The following is a 12573-nucleotide window of genomic DNA, read 5'->3' on the forward strand; positions in this document are numbered from 1 at the left end:
ACATGACGGGCAGAGAAAAGTAGTCGAGCGGTGACGCCGCCGTCCGCACCTGGACGTTCTGCTGCATCCGTTTCTTCTCGTTGGTGAGCTGCGCGCCCCTCTCCTCCTCTTCCTCCAGGCGACCCTCCAGCTCGGCCAGCACATCCTCCAGTTCCTGCTTTTGATTGGCCAGTCGTGCCCTCATCTCCTCCGCCTCAGCAAACAGCTCCGCCTCTGCCTGCAGCTGGTCGGTGAGCACCGCCTTCTCCTCCAAGATCTGAGTGCAGACATTAAAGACTGTGAATGTATTTGAAGAACGGAGTAAAAATGTGAATAAAATTGCCGTAATGGAAGGAATACCTGTTGATGCTTTCGCTCCAGCTCTGTGAAATCATTCTCTGCTTTGCCGAGCTTTTCTTTGGCTTTCTGAAGCTCTGCCTCCCGAACCTGAATCTCCTCATCTTGTCGAGTCACCTGCAGCAGTGGTTTCACCTAGGAGACAAAGGTCATAGGTCACAAACCTGTACGAATAAAGAAGCCAGCACCCTGAGATGTGGGGTTCATATTAACCTTGGTGAAGAGCCTCCACCACTGCCAGTTTCTGAGCTTCAGGTAGGCAGCACAGTTCCGCTGCATCACCCTCAGAGCACTGAGCTGCTGCTGCTTCTTCAGGAAAGCCCTGCACACGTGACAGGGGAAAGAGTAGTTACGGGGCACACACACACACACACACACACACATACTTATATTGTCAGCAACGCATGCAAACACACACCTCCTCGCCAGGAACCCCCGAGCAGCACTCTGGAAGTGTATTATGGTGTCTGTGATCTTTAGGTCCCTCTCCTCCTCCAAGTGGGCCAGCACTCCAGCCCGGAAAAAGACTTTACTCTGCCCCACACGAAAGAGGTTCCTGTCCAGCTCCAGAGCACTGATCTGGGGTCAGACAAAGAGACTCACAAAGTTAATCTCCAGTAGTTACTGGCTATGAACAGAATCAGACACACATATTGATCAGTATGGAACACCTACTGTAAAATGTGATAATTGACTCACCATGAGCTCACACGCCTGTTTACCATCCATGAAGGTGCGAGGAATGGCATTTGGAGTGAGGATCTCATATCTGGCAGGTGGAAAAAGAGAGTGTATAAGTGTGTGTGTGTGTGTGTGTGTGTGTGTGTGAACGAGGTGAAAATACGTGATGAGAACAACAGGCCTGAGTGTTAAAGACATCCAAACACACCTCTGTCTGAACTCCTGGAATGGGATGCGGTTTGGGAAGCCCTGTCTGCAGATACGAATCCCCTCCAGCACGCCGTTACACCTGAGCTGGTCCAGAACCAGATGGGGCGATAGTTTCCCAGCCTGACAACCATGGAAGAGGAAGTAAATATCGCAGACCGTTCCCCAGGATCCCTGAAGTCTATTTCAGCTCCTCCCCCTCCTCATGCTCACCCTCTTCTCATGGTTGGGTATGATGCAGCGCAGGAAGTTGGGGTTGGTGTTGCGGAGAGTGGCCATCAGCTTGGTCAGTGACTCCTTGTACAGCTGGCCCACGGTGCGGAACATGCCCTTCTTCGTCTTCAGGCCGGACGCCCCGAAAGGCACAGCGCTGCCCTCGCCCAACCCTCCAGAGGTCACCTGGTCCAGTCCAACTATCCTCTCCACTGGGGGACACAGGGAGAGGAAGCAGACCTCAGCAGATCTCCACGAGCTCACATGCATGAGTGAACCTCACAATCTACAATCTGCACACAAACTGGCTCCTAATGCAGGCAAGACATTCTGTTTCTGTTTGGAATTAGGAATTCAATCACGGCCACAATGAGCATGAAAGCTTTAAGCTGCCAAACAGAGAGAGAATTCAGAAAAAACTGTTTAAAAGGCAAAGCCCAACACAGCAGCACTACAGTTCTACCGCACTACAAACGCACAATGCAGATAGTAAAAAAAATTCAAACACAGAAAATGAATTTAAATTCTTAAATATTAAGAAGAAAAAGAGAGACAAACATCACAGGACAATTGAAGGTAGAGGGTCAGAATAACCTACTGTCAGAGCCATTAGTCTGCAGTGTGGCATAGGAGTCGAAAAAATAAACACGAGGAAGAGTCTGAATGTCTGAGAGGGAGAGCGAGAGCCAGGACCAGCGCCCGGAACGACAAAAAGACACAGAGAGAGAAACAAAAGGAAATCGAGGGGGAAAGGGGTTCAGGATTTGGGGGGAGATCAGAAAGAAACAAAAAGAGGGCAAACGTCAGGGTGTTAGAGCAATTTTAAGCATCTGTGACAGTGAGTTTTAGTTTAATGGTCTAAGATCAGCACAACTACGATGACCGTTGGCATGTCCAGGGCCATCATCCTTCTATTATCAGAAATATGGCAGGAACCGGTTAGTAGGTAGTCAGTTCCTCCTCTCCAAAGCTACTGATTACTTGCCCGCTGTTCTGCATGTCTCGTATACGCGTCTTGAATTATTAGTACTGTTACCATAATAATGCCTTAATCTGCAATTACTGAAACTGATCTGTTTCCTGTTGGAACGTTTCTGGGGATGAGATATTCCCACTAAAGCGTTATCAAGAAATACAACAAAACTGGGGTATAATGATACCCCAGAGATCTCTTACCTTCCCTCCACAGCTCAGAGATGAAGTGGTCAGAGGACTGGTGAAGGAGAGATGCCACATTATCATTTAGAGGGTCCATGTTCTTCACCAGCCATTCATCTGCCTTATAATCCACCTGAGAGAGGGAGGAGGACAAGGGATTTAACTAAGAACTGTTCTGGTGACGGGTAATGTTGGACACATAAACAGACAGGCTGAGATCCTGTATGGAGGAGAGTCAGGAGACCTTGCCAGCGTAGTGGATGATGGAGAAGTCGGCCTCCTGTCTGAGCTGCCTCGGACGGTAGAACTTGGGGTGTGACCCCTGCTCTGCTGACAGCTTCTCCACAAACGAGCGGTCCGTTGCCCGTGGAAACCAGCACTCCTCATCCAGCAGCGCCAACACACCTGGAGGGTTGGCCTGGAGGAGGGGTGGAACGGAAGCAGAGGGTTGCAGGTTCTAACCCTGAACATTGCCACAATCCAATAGCCACTGAGGTCCCCAAACATCGCCCCCCGGGCGCCTTTCATGGCTGCCCACCGTTCACAAAGGTGATGGGTTAAATGCAGAGGACACATTTCGTTGTGTCACCGTGTGCTATGCTGTGTATCACAATGAGAAAAACAATTTCACTTTCATGGGTGTGGAAACACATTAGACTTAATTGTGGCTTTCAATTCTGCACATATTAAAAGATATGGGGGACTAACTGGTCTTTCGATGAGGTCAATGCAGGGCTGCAGGTCTAAGCCAAAGTCGATGAAGTTCCACTCGATGCCCTCTCTTTGGTACTCCTCCTGCTCCAGCACGAACATGGTGTGGTTGAAGAGCTGCTGCAGCTTCTCATTGGTGTAATTAATGCACAACTGCTCAAAAGAGTTCAGCTGAAGGGAGAAAGAGAGGAACAGAAGAAAGTACTTCATTTAAATGTGTAATATTATATTGTGTGACTATCTGTGATTCCCGCCTGTATTGTTCTACAGAGCTGTAGACATATTACAAGTTTGACAATCTGTTTTACAAAGACGTCCACCAGTTGGAAGATGAAGAGTGATCTTAACTTTTTAGTTTCCAGATCCCTGAGGGTTGAGACAAGCTGCCCTGAAGCATCTCGTAGTCCTCCTCCAGTGCCCCTCTATCGCTATCTACTCTCCTCCCACAGCTCCTATCAGTTCTTTCCTCTGGCCATCCCTCCTTCTCTCAGTGTCATAGCTGTGGCTACAAACGAAACCTGCAGATGGTGCAAGTTCATTCGGCCTATCCTCCTAGTTTCTGACGCTCTCGGTCTCACCTGGAAGATCTCAAAGCCAGCGATGTCCAGAATACCGATGAAAGAAGCTCCTTGTCTCTGTCTGCGGTCCAAAGCTCTGTTGATGCGGTGGACAAGCCAGCGGAACAGGCGCTCGTATGTGGCTTTGGCCAGAGCCTCGACTGCAAAATCAGCCTGTAGATGAACGCAGCATTCACGCTCCATATTCACTGTGGACCAGGACACCATGCACCCGGTGATTGGCACCATACCTGCTCTTTGGTCTGGGCCTTCTGGACGTACTCTCGACCCACTTTGATGCGTGGGGTGAGGATGGCGCGACTGAACTCCAACACACTGATGCCCAGGAGATGGCAGAGCTTCTGGGCGGCAGTGTCATCCGGCATGGAGGCCTGGTCTGAGTTTTTCTCTTTCTGGAAGCTGATATTCCCGAACTGCAGCACAGATGAAATGACCTTCAGCATGCCTGAGAGTAAAGGATGGAGAAGTGAAACGATGAGGAGACACAACATGAAGAGAAGGGAAAGCTCACTTTATCAATCGGATCTCTCACCTGTGGCCTCTTCTTGACTGAAGCCCATGATTGTCATGGAGTCCATAGTCTGTGTGAAATTCTCAGAGTCATTCTGACCAGGAACCGGAACTGCTCCATTGCTCAAGAACCTGTACTGTTCAGCACCGGCCAATAAAAGATCAGCTACATGGAGAAAAGACAAGAAAACGAGATGAAACAATGAATAAAAACCAGAATGGTGTCTGGATGTGGAGAGACATTCCGAAAGGGGTCTAATGAGGATGTAAAGACCCTCAAGATTTTTCTAGGAACCTATGTGTCAGGTTTGCCTCTTTCTTCTCTAACTGCCCTCACCTTGCATGGCCTCTGATGCGCCACACAGCAGCTGGTAGAAGATGTGGAAGGTCCTCTCATCCTTTGCCTGGCGGATGGCTCGTGACTTCTCCAGGAGGTCTCAGGAAAACAGGTTAAGGAGGAGAAATCTGTCTGTCTATGCGTAAGCTCGACTGGTCCACAACCTTTCAATGCTTGTGTTGTTGGGGCAGTGGTGGCCTAGCGGTTAAGGAAGCGGCCCCGTAATCAGAAGGTTGCCGGTTCGAATCCTGAGCCGCCAAGGTGCCACTGAGGTGCCACTGAACAAAGCACCGTCCCCACACACTGCTCCCCGGGCACCTGTCATGGTCCCCACTGCTCACTCAGGGTGATGGGATAAATGCAGAGGACAAATTTCACTGTGTGCACCGTGTGCTGTGCTGCTGTGTATCACAATTGACAATCACTTCACTTCACTTCACTTCACTGTAAGCACGTGATAGCACGTGATAGGAATATCATGAAATTATATTGATTATTGATTCGTATGTAGCGAAATTATATTGATTATTGATTTGTATGTAGTGAAGGGGCCTCACACGGCCAATGGTGTCGGTTCCTTTCAGTCTCAGAAGGAAACCTAGTGGGCATAACCATTCCCTTTGTGGAAGGATACATGTCTCAATGTTGGCACCAACAATATATCCCGCCACATCAAAATTTATGCGGATAAACTTTCCCTGTAAAACAAACCGAACAAAACCAAAAAATTAACACGTGTAATATGAAACACAGAAAACATGAAACTTTTGAAAATTCATACAAATCTGGAAGAGTTGTCATTCTTCACAGTTTTGGCGTTGCCAAAAGCCTCGAGGATGGGATTGGCCTGCAGCAGCTGTCTCTCCAGCTCTCCCTACAGGTAGGACAGAGATCTGCATCAGCACAGCGCCCGGCGCTACGGTCGTAGAGGCTCCACCTACACCCCAGAGCCGTGCAACAGGACACCCACTTTAAAGCGCTGCTGCTGTCTGTGGTCTACAGGCTAATAAGGTTGGAATGTTTTTTTAAGAAGCAGAGCTAGCCAGACCACTCTCAAAATCCTCATACACAAAAAGCCATAGTCTGCATTCAAAGCTCGCCATCCAAACAATGAAGTACTTACAAGGACACACACACACACACACACACACACACAAGTATGCAGAGGAATTCCATTCTGGGAATTCCAAAATGCACTTATTGCTGCTGTTTGCATGTGAGTCACGTGAGTGACGGTGAGTGAGATAAAACGCCCAGCAGCGAGAGTCTTTAAAGGCCGCCCCTTTCTGACCAATGCACCACTGCTGTAGGCGTCTGGGATGTTCAAGGTAGAGAATAGTCCACCACCCACTACAACATGACCAATGCAGTGCCTAGCTCCAGTCCTGGGAGACATGCATGACGGCGTGTGTGCATTGTGTCTCTTCAATGCAGGTCTGGTGCCACCAGACAGGCGGATAAAACCCCACGCCGTTCTCTATATTGCGTTTTATAGGTTATGCAACCTGAAAACCAAGTTACACCACCAGTCAAAAGTTCGTTTTTTCACAGTCGCCTCTTTTTACCTTCATGCCTGTTTTGTTCACCAAAATGAAGATAATGAGATGCCCATTAACATGAATGATAAGAAAGTTGGGCATAAACCTTCAGGACTATTGGAAACCGTCCCTGTTGTCTAACGTGAGGTGGTGGAGAGAAACCAAGAGTGTTAAAATGCTGCAATCGCAGCAAAAGCTCCCTGCTTTTCAGCAAGTCTGCAACGTTTTGCCTGGTCTACCATTTTTCACTATTTCATAGTCGTGTATCTTCAGTTTGGTTCTATAATGTAAAAAATGCGAGAGCCATAAAAGAGGTCGTTTCGGACGAACTTTTACTGGTAGTGTATATAATTGCCCCTCAGGACCAGAGCTGTGCACCTAGATTCCAAGTGGATTAGCCTTTGCTCCAGCCAAGCAACCCTCTGCCCACTGTGCCTTTATCTCCTACAGTGCAAAGCCACAAAGCCAGACTCTGAACCTGCATACTTAAGCAGACCCCGTACTCACATATTGCACACTCTGTTACAACAGAAACAGGAGGGAATGAGTGTGTTGAGACAGGAAACCGGACAAAAAAAAAATAAGAAAAGGTGTGGGGTTAAAACAGACAACAGACAAAAACATACCTGTTAATGCAAACATACACAAGGCACTTCAGAACAGAACTTAATATGATCATTTCTCCAGGCATTGTGGTTTAAAACTCCTCCCTCTCCGACCTTCCTATCTTGATGCTCTATACTGTTACATGCATTTCTAAACACAGTGGACATATATATATATATATATATTTTTTTTTTTAGAAAGTTCACGTTATATATAAAAATGAATTAAAATATTAACATGACAACACCAAATAACATGCATCAGAATCGAACAGACGGAGAGTATTAATTTAAGTGATTAGACAAGCTACCTACATCTTGGGCTCTAAACCCAATGTGCATAAACATTTGCCCTCCTGCAAATCCCCATTTCATTCTGCCCCAGTCCCATTTGCGGCATGGTTCAAATTCATACAGGCCAAATTCTGAAAAGACCCAATTCATACATTGGCTGGAGGGCCCTGGGGACTGGGGTTCGGGACCACTGATGTGGAGAATTCAGGGCACTTTAGGACTGGGTTTCCTATCCCCCTGTCTTTGCGGATCCCTGATCCCAGTTAAACAGCAGTTGCATCTAACAAGGGTTCCTCCAGGAGCAATATCGGGAATCCCTGCCTCAGTGCATAATGAAGAGAGCAGACACCAGTGTGCTGCCTTCTCCCCACTCACCCTATTAACACTCCCACGCTGGATGGACTTAGAACCATCCATCTTCACCAGGCAGGAAAGGAAAAGCAGAGATACGTGGAGGAAAAGAGAGGGAGGCGACACAGAGCGAGGCCGATGTGAGATAGGAGTCGAATAAGAAAAAAAGAAACAGCAGGAATCAGTTAGACAGGAAGAAGGAAAAGTGAGAGACACTATCAGGTTCACAAGAGACCACCGTAAAACTCCTAAATCTCAAATAATTCAGGCTGTATGCCTCTATTGTGCTGTCAGTGGGCAGTTTTTCTTTGTGAAATAAGTCTGAATGTCTTCAGGACGTGGCTGAACGGTGAGTGTGTATGCTACAGGCCTGATTTTGAGGCTGTTTTAAATTATAATCTGTACTGCGCTCTTTTAAACATACTGACAGCATGTAACGTACCGACAATGTAAAGCATTGGAGGTGAAAGGCTGGTCAAATTTACCAAGCCGTGCAATCAGGCAGAATGAATGTTAATGTACTAAAGTCATACCGGACATGTGTTGTTCAGCCAGTTCTGAGCCTTTCTTAAATATTCCTCAAATAGCAGCATGGCGCGTACATTAAGTGCTCGGTCACTGAGCACCTTCACACGGCAGCTCAAGACCTTCCCCTTTAGAGAAGATTTAGATGAACTTGTAACCTTCTTATTGTCTAACTTATATACAGAATCTACAACAGAGTGAATAAAAAGATTGTATTCATAGTTGGGGGTCCTAGTGAACCAGAACTGACCACTTCATCCATGGTGACATGGAAGCACGTTGTAAGTCACTCTGGATATGGGCCTTAAATGTAAATGTACATTATGTTCATGTGGTGTGTACACACATTTTCAACTCTGAAAGACTAGTTTCCATGACTACAGGTGTTTACTGTTAACTACACATTATTAACACTGCAGGCCTTATTAATTAGTGCCAGTACTGGTAGGAACATAGATGCATTTAGATGCAAGATTTCTGAAAAAGAACACCACAGCGGAACAAGAGGTAATGTAGAAATAAGGAATGTGACAGGGTAACAACTGTCATCTTTGGCTCAATCCACGTTTGTCATTGTCCATCTTTGTCCCTTCCTCTTTGCACATCTGCCTGCCATGCCATGTCACCTGTAGGGCGGTGTCTTTGCTCCTGCCCAGCGTGCCAGTCTTGTGAGAAGATGCCACATGTGCCAGGTACTGGATGACCTTCTTGGTGTTCTCAGTCTTCCCTGCTCCGGATTCCCCACTGAGGAAGAACAACACCGTGCACACCCAGATGGCATGAAACATGTAAAACACACAAACCACAGTCAGACAGATATTAAAGAGGGGCTGGGCACACGGGCATATAAACACTGGCACATTAGCAGACAGAACGTGCACCACACTAATAAACAGGAGCTACATTTTGCACAAAAGTCAGCAAAGCACTCACACAAGAGCAAAACTAGGCCCTTCATAGAGCAAATGCTGTTGATGTTGGATTGGTACAGGGCATACTGGCTCATAATAGCAGCATAGGGACTTTTACTATTGGACTACTAAATGATGGCTCTTTTGGCTCTGGCCAGAATTCAAACATGGGTCCTTTTTTGTGCTTCTTGACAACCTCTGGAAATTCTGCTCTTTTTTTTGGGTGGAATACCACACATTTCACAGACAAATAATGGAATCAAAGGAGACAAAGGGGCTGGGGAGACACAGTGAGATTACAGACAGCCTTTTGTACAAGATCTTACACAGACGGGACCACGAGGGCGCACAGCGTTAGTTAACTAGAAAAAACAAAACTCACGTGCAAAGAATAGACTGATCCTCCCGGTCTGCAAGGAAGCAAGAACAGAAGCATTTTTTTCAGTCAGATGTAAAGCATGACAGAGTTAAGAAGGATCATGAAGGTGTTCATTGATTCAGAGCGCAAACACAAAACGCTCCCACAATGTTAGGAATGAACAGACACAAGCTGCAGTGCTTTACTACTAGCAACGTCATTTCACTCCATGTTTCAGTCCATATACGCTGCTCAAAAAAAGAAAAGCACTTTTACGACAATTTCACATGCTGCTGTGCAAATGGAATGGACAACAGGTGGAAATTAGCAGGACAACCCCAATAAAGGTGTGGGGACCACAGACCGCCTCTCAGTTCCTATGCTTTCTGGCTGATGCATCTGCTCTTCATAGATATAAGCAGGTTCTGAGCACATGACAGACCTGACCGAGTCTGGAGACGCTGTAGAGAACGTTCTGCTGCCTGGAGCATCCTCCAGCATGGTTTGACAGTGGGTCAGTAATGGTGTTGGGTGGTATTTCTTTGAGGGGGTCGCACCGCCCCTCCATGTGCTCGACAGAGGTAGCCTGGCTGCCATTAGGTAGCGAGATGAGATCCTCACACCCCTTGTGAGACCATATGCTGGTGCGGTTGGCCCTGGGTTCCTCCAATGTGTCAGCAGTTCCTGCAAGATGAAGGCGTTGATGCCCGCCCATTCCCCAGACCTGAATCCAATTGAGCATATCTGGAACATCATGTCTCGCTCCACCAACGCCACATTTACATTTACAGCATTCACCAGATGTCCTTATCCAGAGCGACTTACAATCAGTAGGTACAGGGACAGTCCCCCCTTGGAGCAACTTAGGGTTAAGTGTCTTGCTCAGGGACACAATGGTAGTAAGTGGGGTTTGAACCTGGGTCTTCTGGTTCATAGGCGAGTGTGTTACCCACTAGGCCACTACCACCAGTCGATGCACCACAGACTGTCCAGGATTTGGTGGATGCTTTAGTCCAGGTCTGGGAGGAGATCCCTCAGGAGACCATCCACCACCTCATCAGGAGCATGCCCAGGCATTGTAGGAAAGTCAAACAGCCATGTGGAGGCCACACACACTACTGATTTATTTAATTTATGTAATATTTCATTCAGATTTATAATGTCTTGGTGTGTTCCCTTTATTTTTTGAGCAGCGTATAATCCTTGTACATACTTTTCATAACTCATAAACTCCTCATATTATTTCAGTGTCCTCACTCTTATTGTTTAAACTAGATTACCAAGAACAACCAGTCTGATTGAAACCTGGGACATCTCAGGTTCTTACATAGGTTTTAAAAAATGGGTTAAAGAGGCATTCCTGCATGGACACACCGGTAGGACAAGTTTAATTGTAATGGGGCACAGACACGCCTTTCTAAACGTAGGCGGCCTTCATTTACGAGGAAAAATGATAAAGGTGCTTCGCCTCAGGGTCAATCAGCTCATCAGGCAGCCCAACACGTCCATGCTACGTTGGGCCCCGCGGGCATCACCTCACACAACAAATACGAAAGTGGACGTGAAGTGACTGTCATTGCACAGCACATGGTTCACACAACGAAACGTGTCCCCTGCTTTTAACCATCACCCTTGGTGAGCAGTGGGCAGCCATGGCACCTCAGTGGTACTGCAGCAGTTTGGGGATTTGAACTGGCGACCTTCCGGGTGCCACTGCCCACCCAAGGTGAGTGTTGATGCCACGTTCGAGGAAGACCGCGAAGGGCGACCCTGTACCTTGTAACATGCTCCTGTAGGCAGCCTCGGAAATGGCATATATGTGCGGGGGCATCTCATGGCGCTTTTTACCACGGTACATCTCGACAATGGATTCTGTATAGATGGGCAGGTTCTTATAGGGATTGATGACTACACAAAACAGCCCGGAGTAAGTCTGCAAGAAACACACACACAAGATCAGGTTGCCACAAAGTCCACTGATAACGTATAAATTCCATTTACCCCCCCAGTTATTCATAATCTGGGTAAAACCCTTCATCCCTAGAGTGTTAAGATTAGTAGGGAATATGAGATATATGTTTACAGCTCTACCGTTTTTATCGGGCTCTGTGGTTATCGCTAGATCAAAAGAGAGACTTGTTTCTGCTATCGTCTGTTGTCTTATCACGAAAACATGTACGATTGCAGCAGGAAAGACTTTTGTGACTCTTCTTCTAAATGATGTGTTAATTCATCTATCAACATTCCAAACTTATCACTTAATGCCGTATGAAACCGGAGCCCTTCATCCACCCCACCCCCTCCCGCTATGCTGAAACAAGCCTGAAATAGGATCCTTCCCTCCTGATTACTCAAGAAGATGAGACCGGAGTGATGTTACACAGACAGACAGACAGACAGACAGTCACATGCTCACAGAGGTGTCCTGGTCCCCTGTTCTCATAATACTCGCACGGAACATTAACATTTATGCCATTTATCAGACACCCTTATCAAGCAACTTACAGTCAGTAGTTACAGGGACAGTCCCCCCTGGAGACATTCTGGGATAAGTGGGGTTCGAACCTGTGACCTTGTGATCTATCGGTTCAAAGGTTCTTCGGTTCTTAGAGTGTTACCCACTAGGCTACTACCATATACACACACATAAGATTTATGGGGAAGGGGCGGGGCTCAATCTTACATATATGAGGCCTGAGTAGTAGCGCTCCCTGAGGTTGTGCAGGACAGAGGCCTCGTTGAGGCAGGTGAGGTCGGCCATGTCCTCCACCTTACTGAAACGGGGCGGGTTCATCCGTTGCACCTCCTCCCGTGACAGGCTCAGCCGACGCCCACTGTCTGTAAGCTCCACCTCCACCTCATCCCCACGTTCCTCACGCACACTTGCTGACTATAACAGAAAAGGGGGGATGAAAGAGAACCCGATAAAAGTTCCCTGCAGATGATAATGTGAAGGACATACAGACATTATTAAACGACAAGTGTGAACCCAGATATGTGTAACTAGGTCACGGTCTACCGACGCTATGCCAAAGATGACAGGGCAACTGGAGCTCCCTGCCATGTGACTTCTTGGCTTTCATGCTGACGTCCCCATATCTCTTTCTTTATGTGTGACGTTTAAAGCCTCATTTCATGCGGCCCCTATGACGAGCCTATGTGGTCAAAAATGCACAAAGGGCCAAACCACAAGATCCCACACATATAGAACAAGGCCACCGTTCATAAAGATGGAGGCAGTCGGGCTGAGGGGTAGCTGT

General features: G+C 47.2%; 1 protein-coding gene across 9 annotated transcripts in view; it reads right to left on the bottom strand.

Moving 5' to 3' along the window:
• myh14 (myosin, heavy chain 14, non-muscle) overlaps positions 1 to 12573 on the bottom strand; it is a 28817-nt gene that overhangs the window by 13557 nt on the left and 2687 nt on the right. For 3 of the 9 annotated variants that reach the window (XM_028979864.1, XM_028979862.1, XM_028979861.1), the window contains 23 exons: positions 11997 to 12203; positions 11090 to 11246; positions 9338 to 9365; positions 8671 to 8788; positions 7544 to 7585; positions 6777 to 6788; positions 5513 to 5605; positions 5366 to 5429; positions 4732 to 4830; positions 4417 to 4560; positions 4115 to 4329; positions 3885 to 4037; positions 3304 to 3477; positions 2840 to 3013; positions 2614 to 2728; positions 2036 to 2104; positions 1438 to 1649; positions 1226 to 1347; positions 1036 to 1105; positions 755 to 915; positions 550 to 658; positions 340 to 471; positions 50 to 256 (listed from right to left, as the gene is read on the bottom strand). In XM_028979864.1, the coding sequence (XP_028835697.1) occupies positions 50 to 256; positions 340 to 471; positions 550 to 658; positions 755 to 915; positions 1036 to 1105; positions 1226 to 1347; positions 1438 to 1649; positions 2036 to 2104; positions 2614 to 2728; positions 2840 to 3013; positions 3304 to 3477; positions 3885 to 4037; positions 4115 to 4329; positions 4417 to 4560; positions 4732 to 4830; positions 5366 to 5429; positions 5513 to 5605; positions 6777 to 6788; positions 7544 to 7585; positions 8671 to 8788; positions 9338 to 9365; positions 11090 to 11246; positions 11997 to 12203 (2877 nt within the window). The remainder of the gene's footprint in view (positions 1 to 49; positions 257 to 339; positions 472 to 549; positions 659 to 754; positions 916 to 1035; positions 1106 to 1225; positions 1348 to 1437; positions 1650 to 2035; positions 2105 to 2613; positions 2729 to 2839; positions 3014 to 3303; positions 3478 to 3884; positions 4038 to 4114; positions 4330 to 4416; positions 4561 to 4731; positions 4831 to 5365; positions 5430 to 5512; positions 5606 to 6776; positions 6789 to 7543; positions 7586 to 8670; positions 8789 to 9337; positions 9366 to 11089; positions 11247 to 11996; positions 12204 to 12573) is intronic. The other 6 variants (XM_028979870.1, XM_028979866.1, XM_028979865.1 and 3 more) reach the window with 5 other exon arrangements.

Source organism: Denticeps clupeoides, chromosome 5 (assembly GCF_900700375.1).
Source record: "Denticeps clupeoides chromosome 5, fDenClu1.1, whole genome shotgun sequence".
In the NCBI taxonomy this organism is placed as follows: Eukaryota; Metazoa; Chordata; class Actinopteri; order Clupeiformes; family Denticipitidae; genus Denticeps; species Denticeps clupeoides.